General features: G+C 37.0%; 1 protein-coding gene across 1 annotated transcript in view; it reads left to right on the forward strand.

Annotated features, from left to right (window-relative positions):
• The window catches only part of LOC109066309 (striated muscle preferentially expressed protein kinase-like), a 79930-nt gene that overhangs the window by 31566 nt on the left and 30773 nt on the right, over positions 1–17591 (forward strand). Inside the window, 6 exon segments of the mRNA XM_042730462.1 lie at positions 5968–6054; positions 10516–10636; positions 14313–14858; positions 14860–15872; positions 16014–16157; positions 16501–16683. Of these exon segments, the coding sequence (XP_042586396.1) occupies positions 5968–6054; positions 10516–10636; positions 14313–14858; positions 14860–15872; positions 16014–16157; positions 16501–16683 (2094 nt within the window).

Genomic DNA, 17591 nt, shown 5'->3' on the forward strand with positions numbered 1-17591 from the left:
CCAGTGAGAAACTAAAGGTACAATTTTTCTCCTCCGATTAACATTAAGCATTTGGAATGACCCTTTAGCCAGAATGATGTTTGAGTAATATCAATATAGTGACCATATACCAGTGTAGAGGGGCCCGTGAATTACATGAGCTCCCACTGTTTTTTCTAAACCTGCCCTGCTGACTCACAAGCATGAGAGAACGCAATGGGTAGCTGAGAGAGATGTGTTCCTTAAGGTGTGAAGTGATTCACATGCTACATTGGCAGGAGTAATGAAAAGTTAGACCGGGTGAGATTGAAATAGCCCACTCTCTCAGGGCTGAAAGAGTGGAGTTAGAGCAGAAGGCAGATACCATAACCCAGATTAAATAATGCCTGGCAGCATTCATCAGACTTCAGTCTGAGCCTAACCTGTCAACATATAAATTACCTGGTGACCAAGAAGGTAAAAATGATGCATTAAGATGTCCAGAGCTGTTGCCTTGAGTTGCTTGATTCATCCAGTATGAATGCCTGTGGTGTGGGCTGACAAGAAAAATAATTTGAGCTCTCCAAGGTGCTGACCAATGGGGCTCAGAAGTTTTTGTCTGAAGAATTAGAGTGGCTAGAAAAAGACAACAAAAGCAACTTTGTTTCATGCAACTGATGTTGTTTTGGTGCCAACTAATGACTGCATCATATTTTTAAAACATTTTATAACCCTTTTCTAAAACTATTGAGCTGCCTACTCAGAAAGTTTCAAAAGAGTTTGACGTTAGCATATTGCTAAGTTAATGATACACACAAATATTAGGTAAAATGTTCAGTTTGAATGGATTAAAGTATTTTATTATGAATATTATTCAGTATTGAATAAATTTTTTTGACATAATTAGAATTTGTCACCAATATTTTTATTTTTAAATTGAGCTTATTTTAATGCATTCTGGGATAGATTTAACTGTTTTTGTAAAAATTGTTCTGGTGTTTTTTTTTTTTTTTTTTTGACATTTCTTCTGATTTGCCCAGAATGCCAACATCTTGGATTATTGTTTTAATTGATCTTGTAATGCATTTGAATTGCAAGGCATTGTAATTGCCTTCATAATGAAGGATACATGCAATTTTGGCCAAAAAGGTATCTTAGAAAGCAGAATCATTATGGGATATCTAGAATACCCTAACAACCAACCAGAAGACCCCAGCAACCACTTAAATCACTAAAATATTTCAGATCTTAGTAATCACGTAGCAATGCACTGGGGGAAGAACACAACCCAGCATTACATGTGCAATCACAATTTCTTTAGAAAATGTTCAAATTTAGCTCTAAAAAATGTAAGCAAGCTAATAAGCAATATTCATTTTGTTTGACCAACTATATGCATTATAAACCTGTAAGATATATGGATATTCCATTTAATTTTATCTTTGTTACCATATAGCTATGGACAAAAAGGACTCAATGAAATGTTTGTATTTGGATTAGACTATCATAAAAAATAATTAGTTGTGGAGCCCTGTGTCTTTTTTTTTGTAGCCGTTCTTGATATTGTCATACAACGTAGACACTGAATGTCAAACGACGAGAGCTTGAGTCTGTGTTTACTTCTGATTGACCCAATAAGATGAGCGTCGCTCAGCTCTTCACAGCACAGATGGTTGGCTGAAGATCCTCCCTCGGTGGCCTGCTCTCAATCAAAGGAGTGAGTGTGCATTTGGCAGGTCATTTTGGATAAGTGTCAGTTTGGAAAATGTAATTGAAGCTTGAAGGGCCCTCTGTTACTAGCAGCTTTCAGATTTATCATGGGACGAGGAACCAAAGCTCAAACATTATGTCAACCTCCCAAGTCTGCTCTCGGTTCATTTTCCATTTAAAGTATAGATTGGGGAATAGATTATGTGGATTCATTGATTTTGTTGTAATAAGTGGTGTTTGAAAATGCAAGCATCCCTATTATTATTGTTCATATAGGGATAAATGGTTTTATGGCGAATCATTAGTTTTCAAAATGATTGGATACATAATATTTGTCTAGTAGACATTAAATTGGAGGGAAAAACACTTTTTCCAATTTAGTTTTTGTTCAAAAAACAAATCGAATTATTATTACTTATGCAAGGCATATACTAATGTTACATAAAGTGGGAAATGTACACTTTCTTTAACAGTTTCTGCCAAGAAACACATGTAAATAAATGCAAATGGAGCTTGTAGCAACTCAAGTGTGCGTAGGCTTTGTCAATAGCCGTCTTTGTGTGGACTGACCATAAAATGCATTTGTGGTGGCTGTGTTGTTAGTTTTGACTAAACAAGGCAATAGAAGAATTCATATCTTTTGCACAATGCATGGCACTTGTGCGGTGAAGTGGAACTTTCCTTTTCGTCCATTAAGATGCCAAACATGGAGGCTAATGACAAATTAACCGGTATCACATGCACATGAATCCTCCTTCGCCTATGAATTATTCAGATGTTTTAATGCCCTGTAAATGTTTTCTATACAACAAGCAGAAAGAGCTGAGCTTAAACAAATGAATTTAAATGGACGACTTGTAATTCCTCTAAAAGTTCATCCACTTTTATTTGCCTTTCCCCTTCAACAGCCCTGCAAACCTCCAGGCACAAGTCTCTGAAACGTATGGCTGCCCTCCTTAGCTAATGCGGTTAGGGAGCAGATTCACAGAAGAAGGGTTTGAAATTACTGGTGCCTCAGCCATTAGGATTTCATTTCTCCCTGTAACTAATGGATTGCGAGTGACAGACAGCCGCTGCCTTATGCATCCTCGCTGTTGCTTCAGTTTACATTCATCCATTGTGAAAATTGAAAACAGGTGGAAAGAAAGCTATACTGGGAAGCTGAGAATCGCATTTCCCACTAAACAAGATGAATTTGTTTAGAAATGAACAAAGAAATTACATGCCTTACAGTATGTTGCTTGAAAACTGGGAATAACATCTTGTAACAGAATAAGATCAACCATTCCGTAGTCCATTTAAGATGTACTGGAAGCTTTCATACTTGTCATTTAGCAGATGCATTTAATCCAAGGTGACATGCGGGTACACCAACGCAGGGATTGGCAAAAGAAGCTAGCTCAGTTTTTTTAGCCTCTCAGTCACCAAATGTCCTACATAAGATTTCAAATCTAGGTTAGCAGAGCAGAGACGGACATGATTTTTTTTGAAGACCGACAAGTGGCACAAGTGGTAGCCATCACTACATCTCTGTTCTCATTTCAAACGTGCACTTGTTAATCTGCTTTGGGAAGATCTGCTGATCTGCTGTTTGAAATGCTTGTTTATCTTGCTCATTTGAAGTCATAATCATACATTTTGCAGCATTCTCTGCAACTAATAACATACCTCTTCTCTTTTTCTCTTTCCAGAAAACCGGACACTCTAACCGAACTTTTGGGCGGTTCACTCATGGTGTGTTTGGCTTTATAGATAACAGGTTATTACAAGAGAGATTTTACGATAACTCTTCAGTCTGTCAGTCATCGAATGTCTAGTCTTTGTTTAAAATTAAGGATGCTTCGATTTTTCCCTTTACAATTTGAAAGCGAATGCTGCTAATTTTGCTATATCCATCTGCTAGCAGTCATGGCAAAAATGTAAAATTGAAGAATTGAAGTCACGTGAGTGAGTTTGAATTGAACTGGCGACCACAGGAAGTTCAACTGGAAATTGAATTGTAATGACAAGAAGAGGACTTTACTGAATTTGAAGAATTTCAACCAGTGTTTAGTATTATTTATATCGTTTCAGAATATTTATTATTATTTTAAATCAGCTTTTATTTTTATATTTTCAGTTGTAGCACAGTTGTGTGCTTTATTAGTTTAATTTCTATTTAGCTTTAATTATATTTAAGTTTTAGTAGTTTGTACTTCAGTAATTAGTATTTTTTGTCATTTAGTTTACTTTTTGTCATTTTTTAATTTTAGTTTTAGTTAAAAATAATAACAGCATAGGTAATGCATTCTGGGAAATTAAGTAGTTACACCCTGGCCTTTCAAAAACATACATTTATCAAACTTCGAAGCTTTTAAAACTTTTTTCCCCCAATAACTTTGAACACAGCTTTGAAAACTTAAAATATGAACTGCATTTTTCCATCATCTTTGTTACCTCAATTCAAAATAACTTTTGCTGAGTTAAAGTTGTTTATGTTTTGTTTTCTTTGTTTACTTAGCTCCTTGATATCTCACTTTTTGTTTCAGTATGAAATATGTTAACAGCCCACACAAGACAGAAAACTGTGCTCGTCTTTAATTATGTTCAGCAGTGCCATACGCAACTTGCCAACTTCCAAAATGTGTTTCTAACTTTGAAGTATCACACAAATATGTGTCAAAACAAAGTCTAAGCCTCTGTAGCATCTGGAGATTGATGATAAATCATTAAGATTTAGGATTTCCATCACTTGATATTCCGAGGCAAGCCCAAAATGTCATCTAAAATCCCTCTGAGTATGTTATTGTAATCAATCTCCGAATCAAGGCCCTCCATAACCTCATCAGAGACACCTAGAGGGCCTACATCAGAGGAAGTGTTCAGTTCAGACAAATATGATCTAAATTGTATGCCCTAAATTGTGCATTAAGTTCCTCCACTGCTGCACTGCTCCCATTACCTCTGAGAAGCGTTTATTATAAATGACTGCTAATGGGGATATCATTCATATTCATGTCTGATAATTATAAAATAATTTAGCCTGTTATATCAATCTGCACACTCTGAAATACATCTCCTTAATGCAGCATCTATGCAATGCATCCTCAGTTTTAAGTACTGACTGTGCATCGTTTTTATGAATTGTTAGTGTTGTTGAATTGTGTTGCTATTGGGATTTGTAATAAACCATTGTGTTTTTGATTATTATTTCCTCTATTATTGAAGATGTCAGTCAGTGTCAGTGTTGTGTCTGTGTGCTTGGGTTTGAGAAGTCATGCTAGACTTTATGATTTTCTGGAATTGTCTGTCTGCTCGCTCTGATAAAGAGGAGCCTAACAATAAATCAGTTCACTTTATGTACAAAGGCACTATAATCTCAGCATCAATAATGCAAAAAGCTTAGCAGTGCTTAGCATTGAAGCAATTTATACGAACTGCTGACACTTTTGCACTGATGTGATGAGATTTTAGATGTCGATCCCTATAAAAGCTCTTTAAAATTGAAACTATGCCTTAAATAATTAATTAGACAGGCAGAATTAATGTGGATTACTCTCTTTATTACATTCTCCATTGAAGATTTTAATTCAAAGGAATTCATATTAGTTGCTTTTTATTATATATTAACCTCTTGGATCAAAATGTTTTTTCTGATAATCATTAATAGTTAGAAATACACCGCAGATTATTTACTGCAGTACCATCTGGGTAACTAAATTAGCCTTGATCTCATTTAAAAAGAATGATAATTTCATTCAAATTAACTGGCTTAACAATATATTATACATGAATTATTGAATTATTGTCCAAGGGAATTTCATGAAATATTCGTCTAAACAAAGCAAAAGCAGATGGCAGTGATGTTGTGCACCAAGTACTAGTCAACCAGGACCAGTTAACTGTGCAAATGTGTCCATTCAGCAGTTTGTTGCTGTGTTATCTGTTTTCTGGGATGGGATTCGTCTCTATAGTAACGGTGATGTCTTGTCTGCTTCTCTCCTCTGCCACTATGGAAGCGAAGTTTTCCGCTCCTGTCGGAAGCAAAGTTATGGTAATGTTTGTTTTCATCTTTGGGCTCACTGCAGTGGTCCATCCTCTCTTTCCCCACCAAGCTTCCATTTCAAACACCATTTCTATTTATTCATTTCACCTATCACTATGTGGCAACCCAAATCCTGCTTTGTGATACACTTTTCCTCAAGAATGGAAAAACTGTTTACTCAAAAAGTCATAGTATGATTTTGTTTTCTTAGTTTGATATCTGCTATCATTACAGGTGTTGTTTTTTTGACTTAATGCCTTATTTCTTTGTGTTAGACTCTGAGACTACAGAAGACGAAGCCGCTGAGCCACAAATACCCCTGGAAGCTAAAGAAGGAGCCAGAGGTTTTCAGGATGAGGCAGGTAAATGACACTTTCAAAATGAACTACTGTGTCAACCTTTTTTTTTAAAAAAACAGTCTTAAACTGTATTTTATAGTAGAGCTTGTTAATATTTACATTATAACAGAGACACAACCATTTGAAAGTTTGGAGTCAGTAAGATTTTTTTCTTTTATATGTGACCCTGGACCACAAAACCAGTCTTAAGTCACTGGGATATATTTTTAGCAATAGCCAAAAAACATTGTATGGGTCAAAATTATAGATTTTTCTTTTATGCCAAAAATCATTAGCATATTAAGTTAAGATGATGTTCCATGAAGATATTTTGTAAATTTCCTACCGTAAATATATCAAAACTTAATTTTTGATTAGTAATATGCATTGCTAAGAATTCATTTGGAAAACTTAAAAGGCGATTTTCTCAGTATTTAGATTTTTTTGCATCCTCAGATTCCAGATTTTCAAATAGTTGTATCTTGACCAAATATTGTCCGATCCTAATAAACCATACATCAACAGAAAGCTTATTTATTCAGCTTTCAGGTGATTTATAAATCTAAATTTCAAAAAATTGACATGTAAAGACTGGTTTTGTTGTCCATGGTCACATATAGTAATTAATACTTCTATTAAAAAAAAAAAAAAAAAAAAATATATATCTATATATATATATATATATATATATATAATATATATATATATAATATATATATATATATATATATATATACATATACACATACATACAGTATGTTTGAACTTTCTATACATCAAAGAATCCTGAAGTAACTGCTGCTGAAAAATAAACTAAAATAAATTGTTATTTTTAATTATAATAATTTTTTACTTTATTACTGTTTTTACTAATTTTTTGATCAAATAAATGCAACCTTGGTGAGCATCTTCTTTCAAAAACATTATAAATTAACCAACCCTAAACCTTTGAATGGTAATTTATTTATAAACCCATCAGCCATTAAAGGAATAGTTTCCCCCAATTAAATAAAAATGCTGTCGAACAGAATCAGAAAAACCTTACTGGCCAAGTGTGCTCACACACACAAGGTTTGTTTCTGGTTTACAGGAACTCTGAGCACTTAAGTATATTAAATACAAGATGCATTGAAAAGAATAAACATCTTGACTGAGTAAAACGGAAACATTAAAAGGTGTGTGCACTATGCAGTGTGTCTCAACTGTGTAAATATATATCATGTAATGTTCTTTTTTTATTGCATAATGTCCAATATAATAGTAAAAGTAATGGACCGTACAGTTGTGGTTGTTAACAGTTATAGATGGATATGGGAACTTCTTATTCCTGAATGTTCTGGTGCCCAGTGGTCTGTACTGAAGTACAAAACATCATGTCCTGGGTGTGTGGGTTTTATGGTTTAGTTTTCTTGCCCTTTTCCTCTCTCTGGAGGTGTATAGGTTCTGGAAGGAGGTCTGGGTACGGACATGTCATTACAAAATCATAGGCTGTTACTTTCTTTTGTGACACACAAAAAGGACAGTCTTTTCCATACAATGGCAGTTATAGCAACCATGGCCATACTGCTTCAAAAACAGCATTAGAAAAAAACAAAAACAAAGTAAATAGCCCTTACAACTTATTTGCTATATTCCAAATTTGCTGTAGCCATACAATGTTTTCTGATTTGTTCACCCTTCATTGATAATCTTCCCCTCCACTGAAGCTTGGAAATCTTATTTGCATTTGCATTCAGATTTAAAAATGGCACACTGACCAAACAGAACAGTGTTTCTCATCTGTGAACATGACGAGCCAGTGAACATGACCTTTTCAGTGAATAATGAGTTACATTTCAGTCTGATCCTCACACAAAGCTATCGTATTGCTTACAAAGACTTGGAATCTAGTGCATGAGTCAAATGGACTATTTTTATAGTTCCTTTTTGTTTATTTTTGTTTATTTTAGAGTTTAACATGGTTGATCACAATTAGCTGTCAATTTAAGGAATTGCATACAGTATAAGGGTTTTGAAAGGAGTAAATAATGACAATTTTAATGTTTCATGTTAATAAAAACAAATGTATTGATTATATTAGTTATTCTGTAAAATATTACTGAAAACCAGCGTTAGCTGACATTAAAGTGACTTAAATCACACATTCGGTTTATTTTGGATGTGTTTACCCAGCTGTTCCCTCAGATAAATCACACATTATGCTAAATCTCTAAGCATGTCTTATCACATATCTGATAAGACAGGTGCTCAGAGGAGTGTAAATAAAGAGGTAACAGCAAACAGAAACTCTCACATTAACAACAAACCACAAATCAAATATAAATATTCATAGGTATTCAGATGTAAAGTGTGCATGCATATACATATTAGATATTATTTTTTCTTTATTTAATCAATTTATATTTCTTTATTTATCTATTTATCGTAGGTCCGATTCTAATGTTTATTATATCAAAATGGTCATAATTCACCTTTGACCATTAGAATTAAACAGGCAGGCATTAAAAATGTTTTTGCATGTTTATTCACATAAATTAAATAATACTTAAATCATCTTGTTCACATACACAAGTTATGTAAAGTGCATTTTTGTGCATTTTATTGTCTTTCCAAATGCATGAAAATGTGCTTGAACCATGCTTTAAGTATGAAAATCTGAGATCACGTTGCATGTATTTCATGTGATTTAAGGTGTTACACACAACAGTTCTTGGTTGGAGGCTGGACGTGGTTGGTATTTGCATGTGAGAATGTGTGTTTTTTCTATTTTTGTGTCTAACAAAAAAAAAAATCTTGATAATATTCATGAATATAGATTATCATTAAACAGAAGAAAAGCATGGATGTGTTTACAAAGACTATTCTCTTGATTCTATTTAGTCCTTGTGTGAAATCTAGGCAATTGAACTCTCACTTGTCAGTATGTATTATGACAAAAGCCTTCCCGTTATCCCCTGGGGAATGTGGTTGCTAGTGTATTTGAGACACTTACAGATTGGGTGAACAATATTTCCATTTCTTTCATCATCACGAGAGAGGACAAAAAAATAGAAGAGAGGAATAGAGTGATATTTATTTGATGCACGATTTCAGCTTAGAAATGAGAAGTGTGAGAACAGCATGGCTTGTATATAAATATCCATTTTGATCTAAGCAACTAACACTGAAATTCATTTATCTTGTGAACAATGCAGCTTTCGACAGAGATAGATTTTAGAGTAGTGCACCACAAGCAACGGAGCTTGAATTGCACTCTAAATTGCTTGTTTGTCATTAGCGCTGTTATGAATGATGTCTTCACGGCACATAGCATACAGTTGTAAGATCCAAAGCCTTTCGACAAAATGAAAGTCAACAATTTCACCAACAAAGAGATACCGGAGAAATAAATGTGTCAGGATTTGGTGGAGCGTATGATTTCCGTAGTGGCATAAGTGATTGATTTGATCTGTTATGGTGGGCGTAGAGGGGTGGGCGGAGGCGCATTGTCATTGATTTTGATGGATGCTTCCTGACTGCAGTCTAATCCATTCAGTCACTGTGAAACACACTGGCTCTAAAGGCATCAGCTGGGACTTTGCTTCAACACAGCTTGCGGCTGAATGGCATCACCTGGGCTTTATTCTTCACACCTCTGAATGCATGCTCATGTAATCCACTTACATTATCCACTAGTACTAGGCATAACAAACAGTATTTCATTCTTGTAAGAATTTAAATGGCTTATGTGTCAGTTTTTTTTTTTTAATCTTTTTTTCTTTATTTTTATCTAAGATCAAAATTAAATGTTGGTAACCAAAATGGTCATAATTATTCTTCTCATTATAGTTAAACAGACAGTTTATTGCTGCTGTACATTTAAGACATTTATGTAAATGCCCTCTTCTTCGCATGTGAAATAAGAGCGGTCGCACATGAGCTGTGTTTGTTGTGTCTCAAATTTGATATAGATTTAAACTATTCCATTGAACAGAAATTTAAAAATGAGGAATTTTTCCAAAAATCCAAAAAAGCTTGTGCTTTACATAATATAAGTGTGTGTACTGCCTGTATTTATTACGTATATGTAAATACACATACATGCATGTTTCAATTTAAGAAAATGTAATTATATATATATGTAATAAATGCACACACATATTATGTAAGCACATGCTTTTATTTTATTTTTGACAGCCCTAGAAGTACATTTTAAGTTCTTAAAGTTATAGTGTTTTTTTAGTACAATGAATGATATTATTTCTAAAGATCAAGGAACATTTTTTTGTCATTATACAACCCATTTGATACATATTTTGAGATGTTCTTAGGTGGTTTTTATGTTGAAAAAGAGAAAAATTGTAATTGAAAGAAAAAGCCATTTCTGTTATTAGCGTTTTTTTGATAATGTGGATGAATTCACCCATAACTTGTGAACGCTAGGACGTCGAGCATCCTGTCTGAAATTTAATTCGCTCTATTTGTTCCTGTTTCGCTCTGCCGCAGGTGAGAGAATGATGGATGTCGCCCCAGATGCGAGCGATCGCTGGGCCGCCGGAGAGACCACAGTGTTGGAGAAAGAAGCTCTAGCCCTGGGATCAAGAGCTCCAGGGCCGCAGTCAGCCAGGCAAGCCAACAGCCGGGAGCCGACGGGCACCCAGATCAGGCACCTAGGGGTCGAGCCTCTGATTCGAGCATCACGGGCCAATCTATCCCGACCGGTTTGGGGGTCTGAGGAAAGTGTGTCTTTAGCTAGCGATTACTATGGCAGTACATTCAGTCTTTATAGAGGAAGGACTTTTTCTGTACCCCTGTAAGTAAACCTTCCCAAGCTAAAATAAACCGCAATCAGCCACAGCCCACAATAAGCAGACCAAAACACAGATATATAAAAAGATCCCTCATCAATAGATAAACAACCACAGCCCCCGTCAGAGTCACAAGAGACCCTTGCTCTAACATGGTGTCCCCTGTAAATGCTAAGGATGGGAGGGGGCTGAGAACAAGACCCAGGCTGTAATTCCTGATCTGTCTCTCTCTGTATCTGAGCCGTGTGTTGTGGTGGCCCCACGAGGCAGCTTACATCACCACAGGAATGACAGAAGATACAGTGAGTGGGCTCTCTGCTTTTGGATGAGGTTCAGCTCAGCCCACAGAGTGTAGATCTGTGTGAGCTGCCAAAAGCCTTACAGTTATGCGTGACTCATTCGCAAGTGGCAGCGCAGCAAAAGTTGTTGTTTTTTTGTTTGTAATATACATGTATTATGATTAAATTTTACATTATGCCAGTCTAAGTGATCTGATTTCATGCTCAAGTGATTTTTTTTATTTTTTTTGCTGTGGTGATGATGTGGTAAGGGTCTAAAATTCACCATAAATATTCCTTAAATTATTCTAGATGTATTGCTGAAAAAGTATATATTTGCATTATTTTTCTTGCAAAATTATTTAACTTTTTCTTTGCTTATTAGTGATAAAAAACAGATGAGTCTCTGTCTTGATGCACGTCACAAAAACATCTAGACTATTTTCGTATTTTCATTTCGGTGATTTAATGCAAGAAATTTTTCAAGTTCTGGAAAAAAAAAAAAAATCTTAGCAATTCTAGAAACATTTCAGATTGTGAAAGTTGTTTGTTAAAAGAAGATGTGTGACTCGTGACAGGTGTTTTCTTGGTTGTCTGTCTTGGATTTGAAACACTTGTGTCTCTTACATCAGACTATCATTCTTACAATTTGAATAAAACTGTATGTAGTGCTGTTAATGGTTGGATGAAAGCTAGATAGATGTTGGTAGAAAAGAAAAGTGGGAGATTGATTGTATCTTCTGTCATTCATCCCTCCGTAGCACTCTTCTTCATCCATGTTTGAGCCAGGGTTGACTGTCACACTCTTGAAACCAAATATCACTCAAACTCTCCCTCAAATTATAGTATTTTTTAATATATTATAACCCAGATTTTCAAATTTCATCCCACTCTGTTTAGCATTGTACAGTCCCAGGCTTTGCATACTTTCAAGCCCGCTGTTATCCATTAGTTTTTGTTTTCCATCCCCTTTGTTTGGTTCTGCTTTTGATTTGCTGCTCATTTGTATCATGAATGTATTGAACCAAGATCTATTGGTAATGACAGGCTGTTCCTGTTTGTGCCTAATACTAAGATAACCTTAAAGAAAGTCATGGTTCTGTCTAAGAGAGGGCAGGTGCAGGGCACTGTCAGGTAATGACCTGGCCTTTAAAGCAGCCAACTTATAATCTGTCAGATCTGTGTCACATCATGTACAAACTGAGATGCTGAGAGCACAATGACCTTTTGTGCAGGTCAACATTTTTCGGGAGCTGCTGAAGGAATCTAAGAATAGATCCTCTCTGGAAGTGCTGCTGTAGGCCAAACTGTTGTATCTGAAGACAATGCATTTAAACTCCAAAATAGTATTCGCTGAGTAAGCTGAAGGTGATGCATCTTCCATTGGCTGTATGCTCATTCTGTTTGTCACTAAAACATTACCATTTTACCATGCATCATAATAAAAGTAAAAGTAAATTAAAGTGTCACATATGCTTATACATATAAAATAATTATAGAATATCAGACCATAAACTAATAATGTAGCACAATTCAAAAGATTGAGAGATTACTGAAACAACTATAGTCTGAATTTAATTTAGAATAATACAGCACCTCCCTCACGCACAGTTATTGCCTTTTTCATTCCTCATCTAGATTTATTTTCATTTAGTTCATACTTTCCTTTGACCCCCATTGTCCATATGCAAATTCTTTTAGTTTTCTACCTGCACAGCAGTTGATGCAAAATTGAAGCTGACCAAAAGTTTGCATTAAAAACACGCTTGCATCACATTTTTGTGTTAGGTATCATCGACCCCTTCGGTTTCCCCCTGGTTTTTTGTGCATGCTGTTTTTGGTGAACTGCACAGCATGAATCCTTGCATGCATGCACATGATGCCTTGACTCGCAAGGATAGGAGGGCATAGATCTTGAAGAAGTCTCGAAGATGTGTGTTATTCACACAGATTAAAGCTCTGTACAAAAAAAAAATGTTATGTCTTACTTTTAACTTTTGCCAAAGTTAAATATCAGTGTTTCAATGGTAATGATCTCAAATAAAGTGCAATCTAAAACACTGTAATGTGTCGAGTATTATTCCCTCAAGCAAAACCAAAAAGTACAACACTGTAAATTTATGTGAAGATCGATTAGCAAACTGTCCGCTATTGCCAGTTGCTTATTGTCATACTTTACTAACATCACACATTTCTAAGGATCATCCCTCTGTTTTAACCAGATTTGTGCTTTGTTTTCGCATGATTTTGATGCTGCATGGGAGATGTTCACTCATTATAGTGCACTGGATGTTGAATACAAGAATAAGTTTGTCAAACTGCCAGTTGGGAAGGAAGCTACACTGGTTGGATTTACAGTACTTTTAGCTGTATCAGCTATGCAAGGTTAGTGCAGTTTGGTCTGTGCTGTGTAAACAAGAAAGATGTTTAAGTTTTACTGCTCTCCAGACATTTTCTAGTGCACAGCCATTTTGAATTAGACCCCTTTTAGCAGTGTTCTTGATGACTCAACATTTAATAGTTATATGCCTGCACTAATCCTTGTTTTACTCTTCCTTCCTAGCATTGGCAAGTGACACTTGACTTATTCCTGTAAATATCCAGTGATGTGTGGTGGTCTAGCCCAGTGATTTTGGAAGGTATAGGCTAGTAGGCACAATTTAGTCTGACATATGCTAATATTATATAAATTTTGCACATTCAGTTGTGTTGTAAACTATAAGACAAATAAATCACAATTTGTTTTAAGACAGAATTCAGATTTCTTTACCTTATAGACATTTAACTGTGCTCGACATTTAACAGTCACTCCAAGATTAATGGAATACGTTTTATTCATGCTCTGAACATCCCCTCGCATTATTTTTATATTTCAATTTGTCAACCGTAACTAATTAGAAAATACAGTTAACAGAAGCTCATTATCATTTTTAATTTTCTTTATTTACCTCTCCTGAAATTTGAAAATTATGAAGGTTCACATCACTTCTTCCTCATTTAAAAAAGCAAATTATTTTGCTCAAATTAAGACGTTAACAGAAGTAGATTTAAAGTAACTTGCATACAAACACATGTAGACGGTCCCATTTAAGGTCCCACATCAGAGAAATTAGCCTCTCTGGCCCCTCTTCCAAAGTCGTCATCCAAGCAGTTGGGCTCCTCCCCTTGCATAACCCCATACTCTAACAGAACATTTCCCTTAAACACCTTCTTTTAGGAGCCCATCTGAAGAAGTTTTGAGGGAATCTCCCCCTCAAGTCCTACCACCCCCTTCCCCCAAAATTGGCCGCTCTACTGCCTCTCCTTTGCTCAGCCGTTCTGGTTCAGCCCCTGCCACACCCCTAGCCCCACGCAAGAAAGTTGTCGTGCCAACTGAATATCAAGACACAGTACCAGGAGAGTTTGAGGAGAAGATAAAGCAACCCAAATCATCAGGCATGTCTCAGAGTAGTGCTCAAGACTCTCGACCCCAAACCCCCGTCAGCGAGTATTCCCGTAAGGAACTTACACCTCGGCCCTCACCAAAACTGACAAGAGCTAGCTCCAAGATCTTTGAGAAAGTGCGTGTCTTTGAAGAGCGCAGAAAAAGTATCGATAACCCAGAGGGATCTATATCAGGACGTTCTTGGGCTGGATTTAACAGAGCATCGTCTATTGACTCTGATGAAGGAGGGAGCCGGTTGGGGATCTCAAGGGAGAGCTCCAAAGAAGACCTTCGTGAGGCTCTGAAGGCAGATGCAGCCCAGAGAAGGACTATATTCAAACCGGGCTGCTTCCCTGGAGGACAGACCCCGTTACTCCCAAAAGGTGCAGGACATTGAGAACAAGTTCACAGAGGAGCTCCAGCGCATCAAAAAGCTTGTTGGTAAACCACACATGAAGAAATCCTTCTCAACAGAGCAGCTCTCTACTTTTCACAGGAGCAGGCAGCCTATAAGGAAGTTAGAGCCCATCCCACCTCAGGTTCTTCAAAAGCTGCAGGATCGAGAGCGTGCTCAGCGAGAGCAAGAGATGGGAGAGAGAGAGCAAGCCAAGGAACGATCACCTCCAAAATCACCGTCTCGCAGACGAAAAGACCAGCTGGCACAAAAAGTTGAAAGCGATCGGTCTGTCCCAACCACCAAGGTGGTAAGCACATTTGGACAAGAACCATCACCTCCAGAGGCCATGTCACTCTCTGATTTACCTGGACAAAGGTCTCCAAGACGTCGGGGTCCAAGCCCAAGCAGAGATAGTACCCGAAGGTCTCCAACTGTAGAGATCACATCCATGGCTGAAGAGCGCTCTCGAGGCAGAGCTGAATCTCCATCCCGAAATGTCTTAGAGATGACATTACGCAAAGTGGAACCAAGACCTGCAAGTCCACTAGTAAAGAGGGTTGTTCGTGTTCAGGAGGTACCACAAGCAAATGATGAGTCCATGCATAGGAAGACGCCAATAGAGGTCATGCTGAGAAAACTGGAAAGAAGGCCTGAAAGTCCTCTGGTGCAAGGAGAAACTGTAGCTATTCAAGAATGTCCTGTCCAAGCTCCCACCAAACCTCCAAGAGTTTCCTCATCTTCTTCATCTGAGGAAAAGATGGAACTGGATGTGACTCCTCTGCCACTGGCGCCAAAGCTCACTATACCAAAAATTATTGTAGAAGAGGAGGCAATGGAGACAGACACACCTGCAGAGAAGACTGATAAGACTGTGAAAGGTGGCACTGCTAAAGAAGAAAAACCCCAAAGAAGCAGAGGAAGGGGACGCAGACAAAGACCAATGTCCCCTGAATTAGGTAAGTTTAGGCATTTCCAATGGCATGCAATTCCTTGACCTTGGACAAATACTGAGACAAACCTGATCTGCAATGCACCTCCAATTCAAGTTGAGGAATATCACATCTATTGGATCTGACAAATATCTTATGCCGTAACAGAATCTTCAGACGACTCGTACGTGTCTGCAGGAGAGGATCCTCTAGAGGCTCCTGTGTTTGAGTTTCCGCTTCAGGACACTGTGGCCTCTACTGGAACAGAGGTTCTTTTAAAATGCATCATCAGTGGCACCCCTCTCCCAGAAGGTAAGTCCTTTATTTATGCTGTAATAACTTCAAACAGCACCTTTAGCATCTTGCCTATTTGACTTGAAACTGTAATACACGAGCATCACAGGGATGCAGTCTTGGTGTAGTCCCTGTTGAATCTGAATCATTTAACTAAAAAATGCATTCTGTGAAGGCTTTAACTTACAATTTGTCAGCTATTCAGTACTATGTCTTCAGACAGCCACCCTTGTAGAAAGTTATTTTGAGTCCACATTTCAAGGTAATTCCAGAGGGTCTCAGAAATAAGACTGTACTTTCAAGCCTCCACAATTTTGCTACTGGAGGGATGTGACAGCAAAGAAATGTATTTTATATACAGTTACATGGAAGAGAGACAACATTGAGATCAAGAATAGCCCAACTCATGTTGTGAAGGTAGAGGGGGAAAGGCACACATTGCTCATCAAATGGACGAAGCCAAGTGACGCAGGAACATACACAGTTACTGCTACCAACGAGGTTGGCGAGATGTCCAGCAGCGCTACTCTTTTCATCAAATCAGGTGAGTGTTTTATGGTGAACACTGTAGGATGTCATTTCTCAGTGGGCATTCTCACTGAGAGCAATTTGTTCGGCTGTTGGTTGGTTGACATCCCTACTCAGCCGCTGTATCAGTTGATGGATCACTGTCCAGACTCCCATTGTTAGTCGTCAGACTGCAAGACTTTTTATTTGCTTAAACTCTGCTCTGCTCACAGTCTGCTCAAGACTGTGGCAATCACCAGTGATCGCTGTCACTCATGATGTGGCAAATCTCCAACTCTCAATGAAAATGAATAAATTGAAGTTTTTCCACGTTATGTGTATAAACACCCTTAATCTTTTTTGTAGAAGAGTTAGAATTAGATTTCCTACTTTTCCTAATTTTAAACTTATTACTTGGCTTAATCTGGATATTTGGTTTTAAAAAATGCAGAAAATGCCTCCAAGTAAAGGTTTTGAGTAAATATTTTTGAGCAGCAAGGATGTGCATATTGTGTTTGCAGCCTGAGTTGAGGATGTGGGAGTTTGAAGGGTAACATATGGGATTTTAGAGGAGTGAATTTCAATACCTTCAGATATCCAAGTAGGATCAAAGGCAGTGAGTCACACTGTCAACATGCAGCCCTGCAGGGTGGGGGTTGGCATCATTGTGTTGGTGTTTAAATCACCCTTAAAGCAAAATAGTCATTAAATTAACCATAACACTTTTTTTTCCTTGCTACCAGCTCTCACATGAGCTCACTGTTTGGTTTTCCAGTGCCTCCTTGAACATTTCTTTGTGCTGCTTTGATTTCTCCACTCTCTATAAAATCTCCCTAGTTCTCCATACATGATTCCGTCTGGATGGTTACCATAGCAACCCAGAGGTTAAATTGAACATATGAATTGTTTAACTGCATTTTGGCTCATAATAAATTTTAAAAATGC

Source organism: Cyprinus carpio, chromosome B9, assembly GCF_018340385.1.
Source record: "Cyprinus carpio isolate SPL01 chromosome B9, ASM1834038v1, whole genome shotgun sequence".
Lineage (NCBI taxonomy): Eukaryota > Metazoa > Chordata > Actinopteri > Cypriniformes > Cyprinidae > Cyprinus > Cyprinus carpio.